Raw genomic sequence first — 19,980 nt, 5'->3', positions numbered from 1 at the left:
TTATTATAGGATTATTTTGTTTGTTTCTATATTTTTCGAATTTTGCTCAGTGAACATATATTACATTAATACTCAGAAAGCATGTACTTTTGTAAAAGTATTCATAGCATGCAAAAAGTTTGTAGAAGAGAAAGGATATAGAGTCAGGAGAGCAGGGAAGCCTTTTTCTCCTTTGTAACCTCTGGCAATCCCTCTAGGTCTTTGTTTCCTGTTTGTAAAACAAAAGCTTGACCTATATGGTTTCCAACATCCCATCCATGCGCAACGATGTCATGAGAATTAGAGCTTTCTCCTTGATCATTCGCAAATGTCTCTTATCCTTAAATTCATATCCTCTGAAATGTTTCTGTGGCCTATCCTGTCTCCATTGATGGTGTTTTATCCTTAGCTCATGGCCTTTACAACTGTGTTTTCCTGTCTGAAATATCCCTTTCCCTTATGATAGAATTCCTTACTTTCTTTGTTCTTCTTATCTATGCTTCCTAGCCTCTTTCTTTTGTCCCAAACTAATTATCTATTTCTGTGTGACTACAACATTCTTCACCAAACATACACAACATCTCTTGTCAGCCATTTCACGAACTGTTCCTCAAAATGAATGCTTCAGGCAATCTCTTCTTGCAATACCCCTGGATTTTTCATATCAGTAAAGCAAGAATAAGGAGTGTAAAGATTTTTTTAAATCTTTCCATTCAGGTCACTATGATAACCTGAAAAGAGATTCCCCCATTAATTTCTTAAAACTTATGAGAGCTTCTACTTAGAATGCTAATTTGAGTAGCCATTCTATCCTTTAGCAATATTTTACACAGTATTTTAACACGTTGTTACAGATGTTACATAGTAATAAAATCTTGCTCCAGGCAATCAAGCATTCCTAAATAAAATGCCCTGATTTTAAAATATGCACATAATTTATTCACTAAAGACAATGCCTTTTAAAAAGCCAGCTCTCTCTGGCTCCATGCCCTCCATTAATGAGGGTTAATAAAATAAGCACTTCATGAAGCTAGAAAATATTCGAGAAATTCTCATTATCTATTATATCTCATTTTGAAATGAGATTGTCCAGACCTAAAAGACCTGTAATGAAGAATTCTACTGAACAGATTGAAAGAATTCAGTATCTATTGGCAAGTATTAACTAACAGTAATTTTATGTCTCCAGAACAATTTTGGAACAAGCTTCATAAAGGGAAATCTACCATGCTCAAACAGTTGAGGAATAGCACATGCTCTCCATCTGCCACAAGGCTGCAGGGTGAGAAGATGGAACCACACAGCAGAGCATGTCAGTTCTCACCCCAAGAAGCCCAACTCTGCCCTACAGACTTGTACAAGGCCTTGAGAAGGCCTTGTAAGTGTTGTGCTTCTCCCACAGAATGACAGGTATGACAGGTTCATCCTAAGCCTCTAAAGTGTGCCAGGCACTTCTCTGGGTGCAGGGATAAAGCTGTGAACACAGCAGTATCCCAGCTCTCATACTCTTCAATTCTTGTAAAAAACACCCCTTGATGATAGACAAATTAGGAAATTATAAGTGTCATAAAGAAGAAACTTTTTATAATGATAAAAAGATACAGAATGATGGTGGGGAGCTGCAATTTTCCATCAATGAAGATCTCTCTGGTAAGGTGTCATTTTGCAGAGATCTGAAGAAAGTGAAGACACAAGTGAGTACCTAATAAAAATAGGGGTCCTCTTCTTTCTTTCTAACTTTCCCCACCCACGACTCAGCTCATGTCTTATGAGTTGCCTTTTCCTTCACAATAGCCACTGGCCACATGTGGCTATTCACCAATTGAAATGTAGTTAGTGTAGCTAGTCTATAAGTGTAAAATGCACACTAGAGTTTGAAGACAAGATATGAAAAATGTAAACTATTTCCTTAATGATTTTATGTTCACTGCATGTTGAAAAAATATTTCAGATATATTGGGTTAAATAAAATATATTAAAATCAAATGACCTACTTCTTTCTACTTTTTAAAAAATGTAGGCTGCTAGGAAACTTACATTTTCATATGTGGCACACATTATATCCCTGTTGGGCAGAGATGCCTCAGAAGAAGCTGATCTATGCTTACTTAGCTCCAGGGATGGGCCAGATTGAGTAGCAGTGTAAACTTCTGACCCTTGCAGGCAATAGACACAAGACTTTAAGCACATCCAAAATTCCTCATCTTATCCCCTAAACCTGCTCTTCCTATATCCGTAAGTCAGTGAACACGCTTCCCAAAGCTCCATCATTTATTACTGTAATAATTCCTAACTGGTCGATTTCTGTCCTTGCCCACTTACAATGTATTCTCTGTAATATGGTCAGAGTTGTTCCTTCTAAAATGTGAGTCGGATCATTCACTTTTCTACTCCACCCTCTTCAAAGGCTCTCTAATTCCCTCAGGGTCCAAATTCATTACAATGCTAGCGGGCTAATGCAGGAAATTGTTCACACAGCGAACCTGACTGCTATCCATCTGGACAACGAGACAAAAGCCATTGTTCACAGGTCGGCTCTCTGCTGGTGTCTGGGAACTTGGATTTCAGGAGAGTTCCCACCATTCCCAGAACTATTAAGCAGCTCCCAGTGCCTAAATTGCATAATAATTGTGGTTTATGCTGAACATTCATTTTCTTTCTGAGAGTCTAGAATTTTGGTATGTGCCAGGCAGAGGGTACCTGCATGATCATGATCAGACCCCAGTTAAAATCCTGGGCACTGAGTCCCTAGTATGCCTCCCTGGTTGGCAACATTTTATACATGTTGTGACAACTAAAGGGGAATTAAGCGTGTCCTGTGTCAATGGGTGGGATTGGGAGGGAAAATCTTAGAAGCTTGCCCTGGCTTCCTCTGGACTTTACCCCATGAGCTTTTTCCCTTCAATGATTTTATTTTGCATTATTTGCTGTAATAAATCATAGCCATGGGTATGACTAAATGCTAGGTCCTGCGAGTCCTCTTAGTGGCTCATCGAAACTGTGGGTGGTCCTGGGGATTCCTGACACAGAGCCCTGGCCCTGCACCTGTTGAACCTCATCCCCTATCACATGCAGACATCAGCCACAGTGGCCTCCTTGTTGCTCCAGATGGGCAGGGCTGCACTGCAGGGCATTTGCTCTTGCTGATGGGTCCTTCTGCTTTAAATGTTCCTACCCAGATATTACATAGCTCACACCCTCATCCCCCACCAGTCTTTGTCCTTCTATCATTTCCTCCAAACAGCCCTTACTGATCATCTTATTTTAGATTTCCCCACATGCAACCTCCACTCCCTCCCTTGCATTCTCCATCTGCCTTGCCTGCCTAACGTTTCTTCATAGTACACTCATCACCATCAAATATAGCACATATTTTCTTATGTCTGTGTTTACTGTCTTTCTCCCCTTGCTCTCTCTAGAATTTAAGGACCATGAAAATAAAGAATTTTGCTGTTTTTATTTTCTATCATGATTTAGCATCTGAAACAGTATCTGGTACATAACAGGCATTTGTTAAATGACTGCTGCATGATTCAATGAATGAATGAGTGAGTGGGCTTGTTACCCAGTTCTGGACAATGAGACATAAGCCATTTTCTAGAGTCTTTTGGGAAATGTCTTCCTTACTTTGAGAATCTCATAAAATATCTCTCTCTCCCCAAATGAACATAAACAGGAACATAGTAACCTTAACAATAACATCAGCTTTCAAACAACCAAATGAAAATCAATTTTGTGATGGCAAAGTAGAGAGATGGAAACAATCTAAGCCATAATGACACGGTAGAGTATCCAACTAACCCCGAAGCTCACCTTCTTTTAGGACATACTCTTGGTGTGTAGGCAAATTTGGGTTAGGTTTTCCTTATAGGAAAAATGTTTCAGAGAAAGATACATGATAGCTGCAGTTATAACTCGAATTCAGAAGTAAGAATTCACTTTGTCAAAAGGACTAAATGATGTAAATAAGAGATGTCCTTTTGCTTGCTGACAAAGAAATATGAAGTCTGGGCACAGGATTGACTTAGGATTTGCATGGTTCTCTTTCCTCAGGAAAAGACATCTACACGTCCAACGTACATATAATTACAACACTCTCTCTCTCCTCCACCCTCCCCCTACCCCACCTCTCATTCTCTTCCCCTCTCCACAGAAGTAACAAAAGCATAATATGACAGTAATATATTTGTACGTGATGTGTATATCACACAGTATATATTGTATTTAGAATCTATGTCATCTTTTCTCTCTGGCAACAGAACTAACAGCAGAGTCAAACTTTTAGAGCAAGATCAACCTGTAACATTTCAAAGTCAATCCTATAAAAGGAATCTGAAAATAGCAAAAAGATTAGGACAAGTTGACTCAGAGTCCAGTGTGTAAGACTGTAAATTGCAAAATTCAGAATTTTTGTCAGTAGAATTCACCCTAGAATGCAGCATAAAAGGGAGGCAGGGGAAAGGGAAGGGAGAGAGGCTGATGATACTCAAACTATGACTTGCTGAGTGCTAATAATAGCTAATACACAAATACAATAAATCAAACATTTGCATTGCAAGTGTGGGGTCTTCAGTATCATTACCTGAGCAAATGCAACAATTCCATAGGCATCATCATTAGACAGAATGGTTATTGTTACAGAATCATTAATACCAATCTCTGCTCCTCCTTTGGGATTTTTAAGTTGAACTTTGAAGGATTCTTCTTTTTCTGGAACTGTATCATCAAGGATATTTACTGCTATTGTAGCTTCTCTGTCACCCGGTTCAAATATCAGTTCACCTGAACTACCATAAGAAGCATATACAAAATAAGTTAACTACAACAAATTTAAGATATATACATAGTAGAGTACTCATAAAGTTACCATTAATTGATATTAAAGGTTTGGAAGAATCACTTTCATAAATAAAATTTTAATCCAAAATATTCATGTAATGCTGATTAACTTGGTAGAATAGATATTAGAAATATGGATAATAACCAAATTTCAGGCTGAAAAATAACTTATATTTTGTATATTTTTCAGTCACTAAATAAAGTCTTGGAAATGAACTGTCATATAAAATTACGGTGAGCATAAATATACTTAGCATAAAATGTTGAACCTACCTAGGAATAAAGTCAGAATGGCTGGAAATGTAGGCTAGCTCATATATATGTGAATGAACTCCCACTAGAGCTATTAAATTCTTGCTTGAATTAAGGGACTTTACTGTAACAGAAGCCACACCATAAGCAGAAGGTACTTCCAGAACAAAAGAGAACTGATTAAGCTCTGAATTCCAGCAGTAAAGAGCAGACATATCTTGGCCAATAAGAAGCATGTGGGCTGCAGAAAGGAAAGAAAAGACAACTTAAGATGTAAACCGTCACCTCCCACACTCCCTGCATCGGTTCCAAAGCAAAATCTTCCAAAGTCTCAAAGTTACATTGTGATTCCTGAGGTAACTAAATATGCTTTAATTTCTGAAATAACTGGATGTAAATAATAATTTTTTAAGTGCTTTGGGATGACCAAGCCAGCTTAATGAGGTATCTATACCCATTTAATAAAAAAGAAATTACTAGCTGCTAAAACTCAAACTAATTTTAAACTCCTTTATATTCATCTTAATATTCATTAGATAGCACAGTAGGATATTTTAAAAAGTGAAACATACTTATAATCCCATCATGAAATATTTCATTTTCCTTTCTAGTTACCATTCATATGAATTCATAATTGACACAGTTATAAACAGTATAAATACAAAAAAACTCTTAATTAACAATATTAAATCATGTCTATACTATTATAGTATTCTATGTTTCTACATAGTTTTCAAGTCTATAATTTCAGTGCATAAATAATACATATGTTTGATCAAAATATATTTAATAATTTCCCTACATTTGATATTTGTTATTGTATAATTATTAAATATTAAGTAGAAACAGAATTCTTCATGTTAATTATCTTCACTTGATAAATTCTTCAAGTTAATTAATTAGGCCAAAGGATATGAACAAATTTATGACTCTTAAAGTATATTCGTCCAATGTTTTTGAAATGTTACCAGGAAACCATACTTTTGATAGTTCAAAGCAAGGTTGGGTACAGTGGCTCACATCTGTAATCCCAGCACTTTGGGAGGCCGAAGCAGGAAAATTGCTTGAGCCCAGGAGTTCGAGACCCGGCAACATAGTGGGAGCCTGTCTCTACAAAAAATAAAAAAATTTAGCCAGGCATGGTGGCAAGCACCTGTGGTCCCAGCTGCCTGGGAAGCTGAGGTGGCAGGATCGTTTGAGCCCAGGAGGTCAAAGTTGCAATGAACCATGATCATGCTACGCACTCTACCCTAGGCAACAGGGTAAGATCTTGTCCCTATATACATATCAGTTAATAGGGTTGTGCCTAAAAAAGAAGTAAAAAATAGCTGAAAGGACATATTTATATCTACACAAGTTTAGAAGGAAAGGGGCTTACTATGTTATATACAATACTAAATAATTTTCAGACTTAAATAAAACTGGGAGAAAAAATGAGAAATCATAGAAAAACATGAACAAATTCCAGTACTTAGATAACCACATTGGAACATAAAGATATCAAATGAGATTGATTAGATATTAAAATAGCACCAAGAATAAGAAAGCATGAGCCTCTTCTACAATTTCAGCCCATTGGTTACAATGGGAAACCCCATATCCTTACTCTTACATATCAAGAACTATTGATCATGCTTTTTTATAGTAATGGATTTAAGTATTATCACACTTTAGCAAATGTTGCATAAAAAGTTAACACAGCCAAAAAAAAAGGGTTATCAATAAACTTGCACTTTAAATGACCATATAATTTTCATAAAGTTTTATGAGACCAGAGACACTCAGTAAAAAAATGAATTCAGGGGGATCTCAACATCCCTCAAGTTTAAAATGAGCTGATTGAATAGTATCAACCAAGATAATCTCTGCGTGCAGTAAAATGACCTTCTGTACTTTGGATTTCCAATATATATGAGCAAACCAAGACCCTCCTCTAAGCTCTATAATCAGTAGTGCTTACTCTGCATGTGAATGGCAAACTTAACATATTCCAACCAAACTCATTTTCTGTGCCCCTAAAAGCCTGGTCCTCTCCCAAGCAATCACCACCACGGTAGTTACAGCACTACCATTCACCCACCAAATGCCAAAATTAGGGCTCATCTTTGACATCCTCTTTTTTGCCTACCTCCATATCTAATCTATCACCAACCCCGTGGTTCTACTTGTGAGACACCATCTGAATCAATCTCCTCTAACCCGCATCACCTACCACTTTCCAAGCTTCATCATTCAACATCTCTAAAGAATGAGCCTCCAGCTCTTTCCCAGACATCTTCTCTTCTAACATTTAAGTTTTTCTTCCATGGCAGCCACACATGCATGCACACCTGTGCGCACACATATACACACACACACAAACTCTCTTTCTCTCTGCCCATCTCTCTATCTCCACCTTCCCATCCACTCCTCAAGAAAGGCATCCCAATACTCTTAGGATAAAGACCATAATCCTTTAAGTCCCTATCTGATTACATCTTCAGTTAAGCCCAGTATCACTGTTCCCTTACTGTCTGTATTTTGGCCACATTTGTCCCTTTTTAGTTCTTACCTAAAAGCACATGCGCACCACCACCACCTGACCTCTCTGCACATGCTGTTCCCTTTGTCTAGAGCCTGCTCCATCATTAACTCTACCTCTTCAACTCCTATTCAACATATAATTCTCAATTAAATGATTCTTCCTTAAGTTAGGTTTCTGGGCATCTCTTAGACCACGGCAAGTCCTCTCATTTTGTAGTATGAAAGTATTGTAGTCTTTCATAGCAGTTATCCATTTATAACTAGAAACTTATATGTATGATTATACATATTTCTCTTCCCTGCTACATACGAAACTTCTTCAGGGCAGGGTTTACATGTAGTTTTGCTTACCCTTGTTTCCCCAGGGTCTACCAATGGGCTTGGCACATAATTGGCACTTAAAATTAACTACTAAAGGAGAAAAGGGTGGGAGGGAAGATAAGTTTATATGTTCTCATGGTCTTTGTCATATTCATTCTTCTTCTTCCATTTAAAGCATTCAGTCACCACCCAGTAATCTGTCAAGTCATTAACCAGAATAAATATGTGATCCTCATAGTTATGGCTCCAATCTAATACTTTTAATAAAATATTTGACACATTCAAAATAAGAAAGCCCTTGAACATTATTTAATGCATAATTTCAGCTTTCAGGAGATCTATAATAAGCCATTCTAAATAATTACCTACAATCTTTTCATACTTCTACAGCCTCAAGTCACAGAAACAAAAGAAAGAAAGAGACCTCACAATGGGTTCTTTAACAAGCCTCTGGCAGAATTTTTCGCAAATTCTTTTAGAAAGTATGCCTAATATATAGTTTTTAAATCTTTAAAGAGAATTCTATAACTTTATTTAATGGTCCTTTCAGGCAGCACTCATCATCCTTAAAAACATTCATTAGGCAACTATTTTGAATAATAATAAGTGACTCAAGGAGACATAGTTAGTCCACTTGAATACTTGAGGAATAAGAAAAGCAAACATAATAAAGGCAAAAAATTAAAGGACAAGTAGATAAAAACTAAACAAATATATGATGAAAGACACATAATTTACTCAACAAATCACTTGTTGAATGAATGATAAGTCACTCAAGTTGTATATCTTAGGATAATAACAGATTTATGACTAGCCAAAGTGTTGGCAATGTAAAGAGAAGTTATTTAAGGAAAGAATGAGCAGAACAGAGACAGGCAGAGGACTCTAATAGCAAAGTAAAGATAGTGTGGAGGCCAGGAAGTGATGTAATAGTTCAGGTAAGAGGTGGCTGGAGACTGGGAGAATGTGGTATGGGCATTCCACAGGGATGAGGAGGAAGGAGTAGAAAACATGGAAACAAAGTACAATGTGAGAAACAATCTATAGAAAGTGAGAGGTAAATAGAATGACATCACCAAGAAGGTGAAATAGGAATTCTCTGGCTCTACTGTTTTCTACAGAAATCCAATTTGCAGCTATTCAGAGACAAGAATGCCTTGATGAATATCCCAGAACATGGGAGTGAGGATGAAACAACCCCTTGGACCACAAAGAAGAGCTTCACTTGAAGTGTAAGAGGAACAGTTTCTCTTTGATTATGTTGCCCCTCCCCGAAGCCAGCACAGTCTGGCACACAAGAGATTCCCCAGGAACTGTGGGTTTTTACAGAGGGAAGAGAGAGTTGAGTTGGAGGCAGACATTCAACTTCCCCAACATTCTGGGCCCATTCACAGGTAACACTCCCTTGTCTTGCCCCACTGGAAACACTGGCAGTATCAACATGGCTAGACCACCTGAGGTCACTTAGAAACAACGAACAGGGGTAGGGCTCACAGTGACGGACATGCAGATCTTGGCGGTGGCTCTGCCTTGTGGCCAGTGGAGGCACACTACCAGAAAGGATACCCAACAGCATTGCTCTGCATGAGGCACAGTTGGCAGGCCTCCCAGGCCCAAATCCCTGGCCAGCTTCCACACTCAGCCTTCGTGCTCTCCTTAAAACTTCCCCAGGCCAGGAGATAGCAGCATGTTGATAATTATCTGCTGAGTGAACATCTAGCTCCACCCAAGCCTGGTGATTGAGCTGCAACCCAACCAAGCTCTAGTGTACTCTTAAGTCCTTTCTCAGGCCAGAAGGCAGGGGTACATTTGTGATCATTCACAGAGGGGGCATCTGACACCACCTAGATGCAGCTATAGAGCTGTGACCTAGCCAAGCCCTGGTGATCTCCTTCACAGCCACTTCCAGGCCAAGAAGCAAGGGCAGGTCAGCATTTTCCACGAAGGGACCCTCTGACCCTTCCCAGACCTACTGATGATCCAAAGAAAGCATCTGACCCTACTCAGACCCAGCTGCAGTGCTGTGACTTAGCCAAGCCCCAGTACTTTCCTTAACTTCACTCCAAGCTAGAAGTTAAAAGCAGGTGAGTGATTATTTGAATCTAGTCCTGCCCAGACTTAGCTAGTGAGCATCAATCCAACCAAATTCTGGGGTTCTCCTTAAGCCCTTGCCAGGCTAGGAGTCAAGTGCATGTAAGTGAATGTCTTCTGAGGAGAGCATCTGACCCTGCTCAACTCTAGTAGCTAAACAGCTACTGAACCAAACCTCAGTGCTCTGCTTAAGGATACACTAGTATGGGAGACAAGCCCATGTCCATGCATATTTATGCAGCATAGTCTGTGGTTCTGCCTACCCCGAGTAGTTAAATAGCAATCTAGACACCTCGCCCAGTCTCTCAGCCAAGGTGGCCCTGCCCAGATACAGATCCCAAACCACAGTACTGGCCAGCCAGGGAAGACAATCTACAACACTGTCTGATCAGAGGCAATTACTAAGCTCAGGCAACAGCTCTGCCTTACTGAAGACCCCAACCAGAGATCTCACTGGATCTCAGAGCACAGCCAGCATTTCCATTTGATCCCAAGTTACAGGTAACAGCCCAGCCCAAGTATAAAACATGATAACAAAGTCTACTTGTCTGGGGTCACTACCAACTAACCCAACCAGAATCCCAAGCTAGACTAAATAGTGAAGTTCTATCACCACCACAGAACACTAGAAAAGCCTGAAAAGGGTGGCTGTTTCCTCACATGTGCAGATGCCAACACAAGGATTTTTTAAAAATCAGGGAAATATGACACCACCAAAAGAAATTAATAAAGTTCCAATAATGAATCTTGAAAAAATGGAGATCTATAAAATGAATGATTAAAAAATTCAGAATAATACTCTTAAAGAAATTCAGGGAACTATAAGAAAATACGGACAAAAAAGTAAATGCAATTTGGAAAACAATTCATGAACAAAATAAGAAATCTGATCAAGAAATAAAAAGAAACAATAAAATCAGAAACACTAGAGATAAGGAATATAATGACTTTCTAAAAATTCAGTAGAAAATTTCAACAGCAGACTTGACCAAGCAGAAGAAACAAAATCAGTGAATTAAAAGATAGGATACTTAAAGTTCTCCAGTCAAAGCAGCAAAAATAAAAAAGAATGAAAAAGAATAGAGAAGGCCTATAGGAATTATGTGACACAATCAAGAGAACTAAACAGTACATAACAGGAGTTCCCAAAGAAGAGAAAGAAAAAATACCAAGAATCATTATTTTTAAAAATAATGGCTGAAAAATGCCTGAATCTAGGGAAAGACAACACTATCTAGAAATTGGAAGCTCAAAGTTCTCCAGTCAAATTCAACTCAATGAAGAGTTCACCAAGACAAAAATCAAATGCAAAGAAAGAATACTGAAACCAGCAAGAGATAGAAAATATAATCACATTCAAAGGTGTCTCAATATGGCTAATTAGCAGAAGTCTCAGCAGAAACCCTGCAGACCACGAGACAGTAGAATAATAAACTCAAAGTAATGAAGGAGGGGAAAAAAAAAAACTTCCACCAAGAATACTTTACTCAGGAAAGCTGTCCTTCAGAAACAAGAAAGAAATAAATTTTTCCCAGACAAAGGCTTAGAGAGTTTGTCACCACTAGGCCTGCTCTATTGAATTGCTAAAGGGAGTTCGTTAAGCTTAAATTAAAGTCTGATAACTAATAACATAAAACATGTGAAAATTAAAAAAAAGACTGAATGGTATAAGTAATATAGTCACGTTCAGTATATTCTAATAATGTAAGGTGATTATATAAAGCAAATTTATCTCTAATATGAGGTTTAAAAGACAAAACTATTAAAAATAACTGTAACTATAATAAATTATTAAGAAATACAAATTACAAAAAACATTGAGATCAAAATCAAAAAGTTTTAGGGGAGAGAACATAAAAATACAGTTTTTGTTTGTCATGAAGTTTTCATCAAATTTAAATAGCTGTTTTTGAGTACAAGACGTTTTATGTAAGCCTCATGGTAATCATAAAGCAGAAAACTACAGTGGAAGCAAAAACTATAAAAAGAAAGGATTCAAAGCAGACCACCAGAGGAAACAAACCCCAAAGGAAAACAGCAAGAGAAGAAGAAAGAAACAAAAGATCTACAAAACTTAATGAAAGAGCAGTAGCAAGTCTGTTCCTATTAATAATTATCCTGAATGAAATGGATTAAATTCATCAAAAGACACAGAATGGCTGAATGTATTTAAAAAAAAAATAAGATCCAACCATATGCTGCCTACAAGAGACTATTTACCAATAACGACACTTATAAAATGAAAATTAAGGAATCGAAAAAGGTATTCCTTGCAAATGTAAGTCACAAGAGAAGAGTAGCTATCCTTATATCAGGTAAAACAGACTTTAAGTAAAAAACTATAAAAAGGGACAAAGAAGACCATTATATAATAACAAAAGGGTAAATTCATCAAGAAGACATAACAATTATAAATATATATACACTCAACATTGGAGCACCTAAATAATAAAGCAATTATTAAATGATCTGAAGGGAGATATAGACTGCAATACAATAATAGTAGGGGACCCCAGTACCCCACTTTCAACAATAAACTGACTATCTAGACAGCACATCAATAAGAAAACACTGGACTTAAATTATACTGTAGACCAAACAGACCTAACAGACATATACAAAATCTTCTATCCAACAGCAATAGAATATACTTTCTTCTCAAGAAAACAGAACATGTTTCAGGATAGACTGTATGTTAGGCCACAAAACAAGTCTTAAACTGAAAGCATAGCAAGTATGCTTTCTGAACATAAGGGCATTAAGCTAGAAATCAATAGCAGAAGAAATCTTGGGAAATTCACAAATTCATAGAAATTAAATATACTCTAAACAACAAATGACTTGCAGAAGAAATAAAAAGATACCTTAAGACAAAAATAAAAATAATATACTAAAATATATGGTATGCAGCAAAAACAGTCCAAAAAGGAAAATTTATAGCAATAAACACCTGTATTGAAAAAGAAATAAAATCTCAAATAAACGGTCTAATATTACAACTAAAGGAAATAGAAAAAGAACAAACTAAGCCCAAAGTTAACAGAAGGAAGCAAATAACAAAGAGCAAAAATAAATAAAAGACAGACTAGAAAAACAATAGAAAAAAAATAAAACTAAGAATTGTTTTTTTGAAAAGAAGAGGTTGACAAACCCTTAGCTACACCAACTAAGAAAAAAAGTGAAGATTCAAACAAAATCAGAAATAAAAGTGGAGACATTACAACAGATACCACAGAAATACTGAAATACAAAGGATCAAGAGAAACTACCACAGTTATGTGCCAAAAATTGGATAACCTTGAAAAAATGAATAAATGTCTAGACACATAGCACCTACTAAGACTGAATCATGAAGAGATAGAAAACCTAAGCAGATCAATAATGAATAAGGAAATTAAATCAGTCATAAAAAGACTCATATCAAAGAAAGTCCCAGAACCTGATACCTTCATGGCTGAATTCTACCAAACATTTAAAGAACAAATACCAATCCTGCTTAAATTATTCCAAAAAACTGAAGAACAGAGGATAGTTCCAAATTCATTTTACAAGGCCAGCATTAGCCTGATATAAAGGCCAAAGACACTGTAAGAAAAACAATTACAGGCCAATATCTCTGATGAACACAGATGCAAAAATTCCTAGTAAGACACAGCAAATTAAATTCAACAATGCAATAAAATAATCATTCACCATGATCAAGTGGGATTTATTCTTGGAATTTATGGATAGTTCAATATATGCAGATCAATAAATGTGATTCACCACACTAAGAAAGTGAAGAATAAAAACCAAATAATCATCTAAATCGATGCAGAATAAGCATTTGAAAAAAATCAACATCCTTTCATGATAAAAGCTGTCAAAATAATAAGTATAGAGGAAATGTACTTCAACACAATGAAAGTCACATATAACAAACAAGTAACCAACATTATCCACAATGGTGAAAAGTTGAAAAAGGTTTTCTCCAAGATCCTGGCCAAGACAAAGATGCCCACTATTGTCACTTCCTTTCAACATAGTTCTGAAAGTTCCAGCCAAAGCAATTAAGCGAGAGAAAGAAATAAGACATACCTAAACAGGAATGGAAGACATTAAATTGTCTCTGTTTGCTGACAACATATTTTATATTTGAAAACCCCAAAGCTTGCATTAAAACAAACTCTTAAAACTGATAACTGAAGTCAGTAAAGTTGCAGGATACAAAATCAACATACAAAAATCTGTAGCATTTCTATACACTAATAACTAGCTATCCAAAAAAGTTAAGAAAACAATCCTATTTACAACAGCAATAAAAAATAAGATAAAATCTTTTGCAGTAAATTTAACTAAGAAAATGAAAGACTCGTATACTGAAAACTGTGTAACACTGATGAAAGAAATAGAAAAAAACACAAATAAATCAAAAGATATCCCACATTCATGAAATGAATGAATGTTGTTAAAATGTCCATGCTAACCAAAGTGATCTACAGATTCAATGCAGTCCTTATCAAAATTCCAGTATCATTTTTCTATTTTCACAGAAATAAAAGAAAATCTTTAAATTCTTATGAAACCACAAAAGACTCTGAATAGCCAAAACAATCTCAAACAAAAAGAACAAGGCTGGATGCATCACACTACCTGACTTCAAAATATAAAGCAATTATGATCAAAACATCATGGTACTGGCATAAAAACAGACTGACTGATCAAATGGGATAGGATAAAAAGCTCAGATATTAATTCACACATTTACAACCAATTGATTTTTGACAAAGGTGCCAAGAACACACAATGAAGAAAGAGAGTCTATTCAATAAATGGTGTTGAGAAAACTGGATATCCACATGTGGAAGAATGAAATTAGATCCATATTTTACACCAAATACATAAATCAACTCAAAATAAATTAAAGACGTTAAGCTATAAACTACTCAATGAAAACAGGGGGAGTATCTTCATGACATTAATCTGGGCAAGGATTTTTCTGATTGACTCCAGAAGTTCAGGCAACAAAAGCAAAAATAGACAAATGGGTTTGTATCAAACTAAAAAGCTTCTGCACAGCAAAGGAAACAATTCACAAAATGAAGGAACAACCCAAAGAATGAGAAAAAACATTTTAAAACCATACAGCTATCTGATAAATGGTTAATATAACTCAATAACAAGGAAACAACCCAATTAAAAAATATGCTAGGCAGGGCCTGGGGGCTCACGCCTGTAATCCCAGCATTTTGGGAGGCTGAGGCGAGTGGATCATGAGGTCAGGAGTTTGAGACCAGCTTGGCCAAGATGGTGAAATTAGCTGGGCATGGTGGCGGGTGCCTGTAATCCCAGCTACTCGGGAGGCTGAGGCAGGAGAATCACTTGAACCTGGGAGGCAGAGGTTGCAGTCAGCCGAGACTGCACCACTGCACTCTAGCCTGGGCGACAGACCAACTCTGTCTCAAAAAAAATAAAAATAAAAATAAAAATAAAATTGGCTAGTGTCTGAAAAGACATTTCTCAAAAGATGTCTTACATATGGCCAAGAGGTTCATGAAAAAAATGCTGATCACTAATCATTAGGAAAATAAAAATTAAAACCAAAATAAGCTATCACCTCACACTTATTAGAATAAATCTTATAAAAAATAAGTGTCGAAGAAGAGGAGAAAAGGAAATCCTTGCACATGCACTGTTGGTAGAAATGCAAACTAGTAAGATGTCATGGAAAATGGTATGGAGGTTCCCCCAACAATGAAACAGAATGATCCAGCAATACCTGCTTCTGTCTGGGAATATGTCAAAAGGAATTGAAATCAATATGTCAAAGGGATATCTGCACTCCCATGTTCATTACAGCACTATTCACAATAGTCAAAATGTGAACTCAACCTATATATCTATGAACAGATGAATGGATAAAGAAAACGTGGTATATATACATGATGGAATACTATTCAACTTTAAAAGAACAAAATTCTGTCATTTGGGACAACATGGATGAATCTGGAAGACGTTATGCCAAGTAAATAAGCTAGGCACAGAAAGACAAATATCGCATGATCTCACTAGTTGTGTAATCTTTTAAAAGTTGAATTCATAGCAAAGAGTACAACAATAGTCACCAGGGTAGGGAAGAGCAAAAGAATGGGAAGTTGGTGGTAAAAAGGTACAAAGTTTTGGCTAGACAGGAGGAATTTTTGAGATCTGCACACCAGGGTGACTATAATCAATAATAATGTATAGTATATTTCAAAATAACTAACAGTACATTTCAACTGCATCATCACAAAAACGTTAAGTAAGTGATGGATATGTTAATTAGCTTGATTTAATATTCCACATTGTATACATTTATCAAAACACACTACACTTAATATATGTAATACAATTACAACTTGCAAATTAAAAATAATACTAAATTAAAAGTTAGACATAAATAACCTATGATTCCTGGTCAGTAGTTGAGGTGACTGAAGGTTAACACTGCCTATATGTTAAATGTCTGATAAAGAAAGCAGTAGTCGGGCACCTAAGGGAAAAATTCCAAATACTGACTCCTGTATCTGTGCTAAATCCTCCAGTCTTCGCAATCAATATAATTTACTTTGTACATTTTAACACTTGTGCGTTCAACTATCCCCACACACGGATGTCTCCAAAATCCAAACCTTTAACTCCCAATTTCTTCCTGATTCTAGTTCCACATCTCTACTAATCATCTACACATGCTTCTCTATTATCTCAAACTAGACACCTATAAACAAGTTCATCACATTTCCCACTACAGACATCTTCTGTGTCTTTTCCTAATTTAACACCATTATCCTCCCAATTGCCAAGGTATAGTAACTTTTGCTCCCCACATTTGAACAGACATCAAGTGCTGTTGAATCTTCATTTCTAACTTCTCTTTCCCACAAGGATTTTCATTTCTAATTTATCTTTCCCACAAGAATCTTCATTCCTAATTTCTCACCCCAGCTACGGGCCCTCTTCAACTCTTGCCCAGGCAGTTGCGAGTTACTTTGTCCAGCATATTCTATACACCAAAGCTATGAGGAGTTGTAAAACATGCCTTTGATCATCATTTGCCGTTGAAAAGCCTTCAAGGATTTCTCTATCTCACTACTGTTGAGTGTGATCCAGGGATCTAAGAGACATTGAAACCCTTTTAGAGGATTTCAGAGGTCAAAACTATTTTCATAATAATATGAGCATAATGCTGTTTTCATAATAATGCTGTTTTTCTACTTCACTCTCATTCTTTCATGAGTGTGTAGGACTTAGCAGAGGCTAAATGACTGATAATACTGCAGTAGACTGAATTCAGATGCAGACATGAGAACCCAGACTCAGACAAGTACTGCCTGATCTCACTTATATGTGGAAACTGAAAAAGTCAAGCTCACAAAAGCAAATTGTAGAATTGTGCTTGCCAGGGGCCAGGGGTTGGGAGAAGTAGCGGATTTTGATTAAAGAGTACCAACTTTCAGTTATAAGATGGGTAATTTCTGTGGACCTAACCTACAGCATAATAACTACAGTTAACAATAATGTACCGTGTACTTGAAATTTGCTAAGAGACTAGATCTTAAGTGTTTTCCTTTAAAAAAAGGTAAATATGTGAGGTAATGGATGGGTTAATTAGCTCAATTGAGGAAACACATATCACTATATGTATATCAAAATATCACATTGTATATCTTAAATATATGTAATGTTCATTTGTCAATCAAGCCTTAATAAAGCTGGAAAAAAAGTTAATTAAGAGAATCAGTTGAGCACAGTGTCTCACGCCTGTAATCCCAGCACTTTGAGGAGGGAGGATTTCTCGAAGTCAGGAGCTCAAGACCAGCCTGGGCAACATAAAGAAACTCCATTTTTACAAAAAAAAAAATTTTAATTATGTGGGCATGATGGAGCATGCCTGTAGTCCTAGCTATTCAGGAGGCTGAGGCAGGAATATGGCTTGAACTCATGTGTTCACCACTACATTACAGCCTGGCAAATGAGCAAAATGCTGTCTCTCTAAAAAATTAATTAAATACATAAATAAAAAGTAGAATATACATACCATGTATTAAACCAGCCATTAAAGATTTTCAAAAATTAAAATAAAACCAATGCCATTCTCATAAAAGTGTTCGTTTTAGAAAATATGTCTTTTAAAAATAACATGTTACATTTACACATGAGTATATTGTTGTCACTTTAAAATAAATGACTTTAAAATTTCTCAGTTTTAATCTCTTATACAATAAATATGAATAGATTCTAAGACCAAAATGTGTGAAAACTGCTGGATAATTTGAGGCATAGGCACACCATGTGCCTGCCATTCCAGGCCATCTTCTCTAGATTCCAGTGTTGTACCTCCAACCTCAGCACCACAACATTCTGGTCAAATCCTCTATCCCTGGCACTTTCACCTACCAATGGTTCCCTCAATGCTACAAACACTTCTGCCTTTATCCTTTGCTCACACCTTCCCGTCTGCCCAAAGTGTGTCCTGCCAATCCACCCAAACATAGCTCAAGCTCTCTCTTATCTCTCTTAATCACTCCAATTCTACCCCTCACAGAGCAAATGGTATTGGTTGTTGAAATGGTTTGGCTCTGTGTCCCAACCTAAATCTCATGTCAAATTATAATTCCCAGTGTTGGGGGAGGGACCTGATGGCAGGTGATTGGATCATAGAGGCGGATTTCCCCCTTGCTGTTCTTGTGATAGCAGGGGAGTTCTCCCAAGATCTAGTTGTTTAAAAGTGTGCAGCACTCCCCCTTCACTCTCTTTTCCTCCACCATGTAAAGAAGGTGCTTGCTTCCCCTTTACCCTTCCATCATGATTGTAAGCTTCCTGAGGCCTCCCAAAGCATGCTTTCTGTACAGCCTGTGGAACTGTGAGTCAATTAAACCTTTTTTCTTCATAAATTACCCAGTTTCAGATAGTTTTTTTAAAGCAGTGTGAGAATGGACTAATACAGTCGTATACCTTGAATTAGTATCTTAATATTTTTTCCTGCTTCTCCAACCATACATTAAGGCTTTTAAGTAGAGGAATTCTTCATAGCGTTGTAACATTGACTTACATATAATATCAAATTAATAACTGTGTGCCATTTAATTTATACAGAATTGCCATATCTCAATTTAAAAGCAGGACTGTGATTCATCCAGAGTCACTTGTGGAGTCACTCAGGCTTGGCTCACAAATTCTCTAAAGACCTTGACAGGAGACATGATGACCCACTGTCTGTGTCTGCTTCCTATGCTATGAACACCCACCCCATGAGCCAGCTTGATAAGCTCACCATGCCAGCTGGCCTCAGCTTCATCTCCTTATTATCACTGGCCCGCCCAAGGGATTCCTTGCCAACCCTAAAATAACCCTACAACCTGCAGACAGCAATAATACCTTGGGTTCTCTCCAATTGACTTTGTTTCTGAAACCACAGTGATTAAAACTATTGCTTATGTTTCTGATGTGTGGATTAAAGTACAGAAGACCAAGAAAGGATTTCAGACTGTGAAGGAGGTTGGGAGAGTTAATGAAAATGGAAGAATTCTCATAGTCATTCTCCAACTTAAAAAAAAATTCTTAAATGCAAATACTTGCTATGGCCAGACACATACTTTCATATTTTAAAAATATATATTTAATGTCAATGTCCCTCTTCATGTTTCTCTAGACAAAATAAATATATTATTTTTATTCTTCACTAATATTTTCCTCCATATTTTAGTTATTCTGATTATTCTCAAGCCAATGTCCATTTTGAAAGTATTAATCTGCAAAAGGAGAACTGAAATTCAAAAGAATTTCAAAAAATTCTAGGATTTCTGGAAGGAGTTTTGTAAAGATCTTGATGTTACATTCCCATTAAAATACCCAGTGTCAGCCGGGCACGGTTGCTCACGCCTGTAATCTCAGCGCTTTGGAAGGCCAAGGTGGGCAGATCACGAGGTCAGGAGATCTAACCTAACCTAACACCGT

At 36.7% G+C, this 19,980-nt stretch overlaps 1 protein-coding gene across 1 annotated transcript in view; it reads right to left on the bottom strand.

The window, feature by feature from the left end:
- The window catches only part of ADGRV1 (adhesion G protein-coupled receptor V1), a 596,167-nt gene that overhangs the window by 409,295 nt on the left and 166,892 nt on the right, over positions 1-19,980 (bottom strand). The window contains exons 51-52 of the mRNA XM_025388176.1: positions 5,092-5,311; positions 4,562-4,766 (exon numbers count right to left, since the gene is read on the bottom strand). Coding sequence (XP_025243961.1) covers positions 4,562-4,766; positions 5,092-5,311 — 425 coding nt within the window. The remainder of the gene's footprint in view (positions 1-4,561; positions 4,767-5,091; positions 5,312-19,980) is intronic.

The sequence above is a fragment of the Theropithecus gelada genome, chromosome 6 (genome assembly GCF_003255815.1).
Source record: "Theropithecus gelada isolate Dixy chromosome 6, Tgel_1.0, whole genome shotgun sequence".
Lineage (NCBI taxonomy): Eukaryota > Metazoa > Chordata > Mammalia > Primates > Cercopithecidae > Theropithecus > Theropithecus gelada.
Note: the sequence above shows the minus strand (reverse complement) of the source record. Positions and strands in the feature narration are given on the sequence as shown.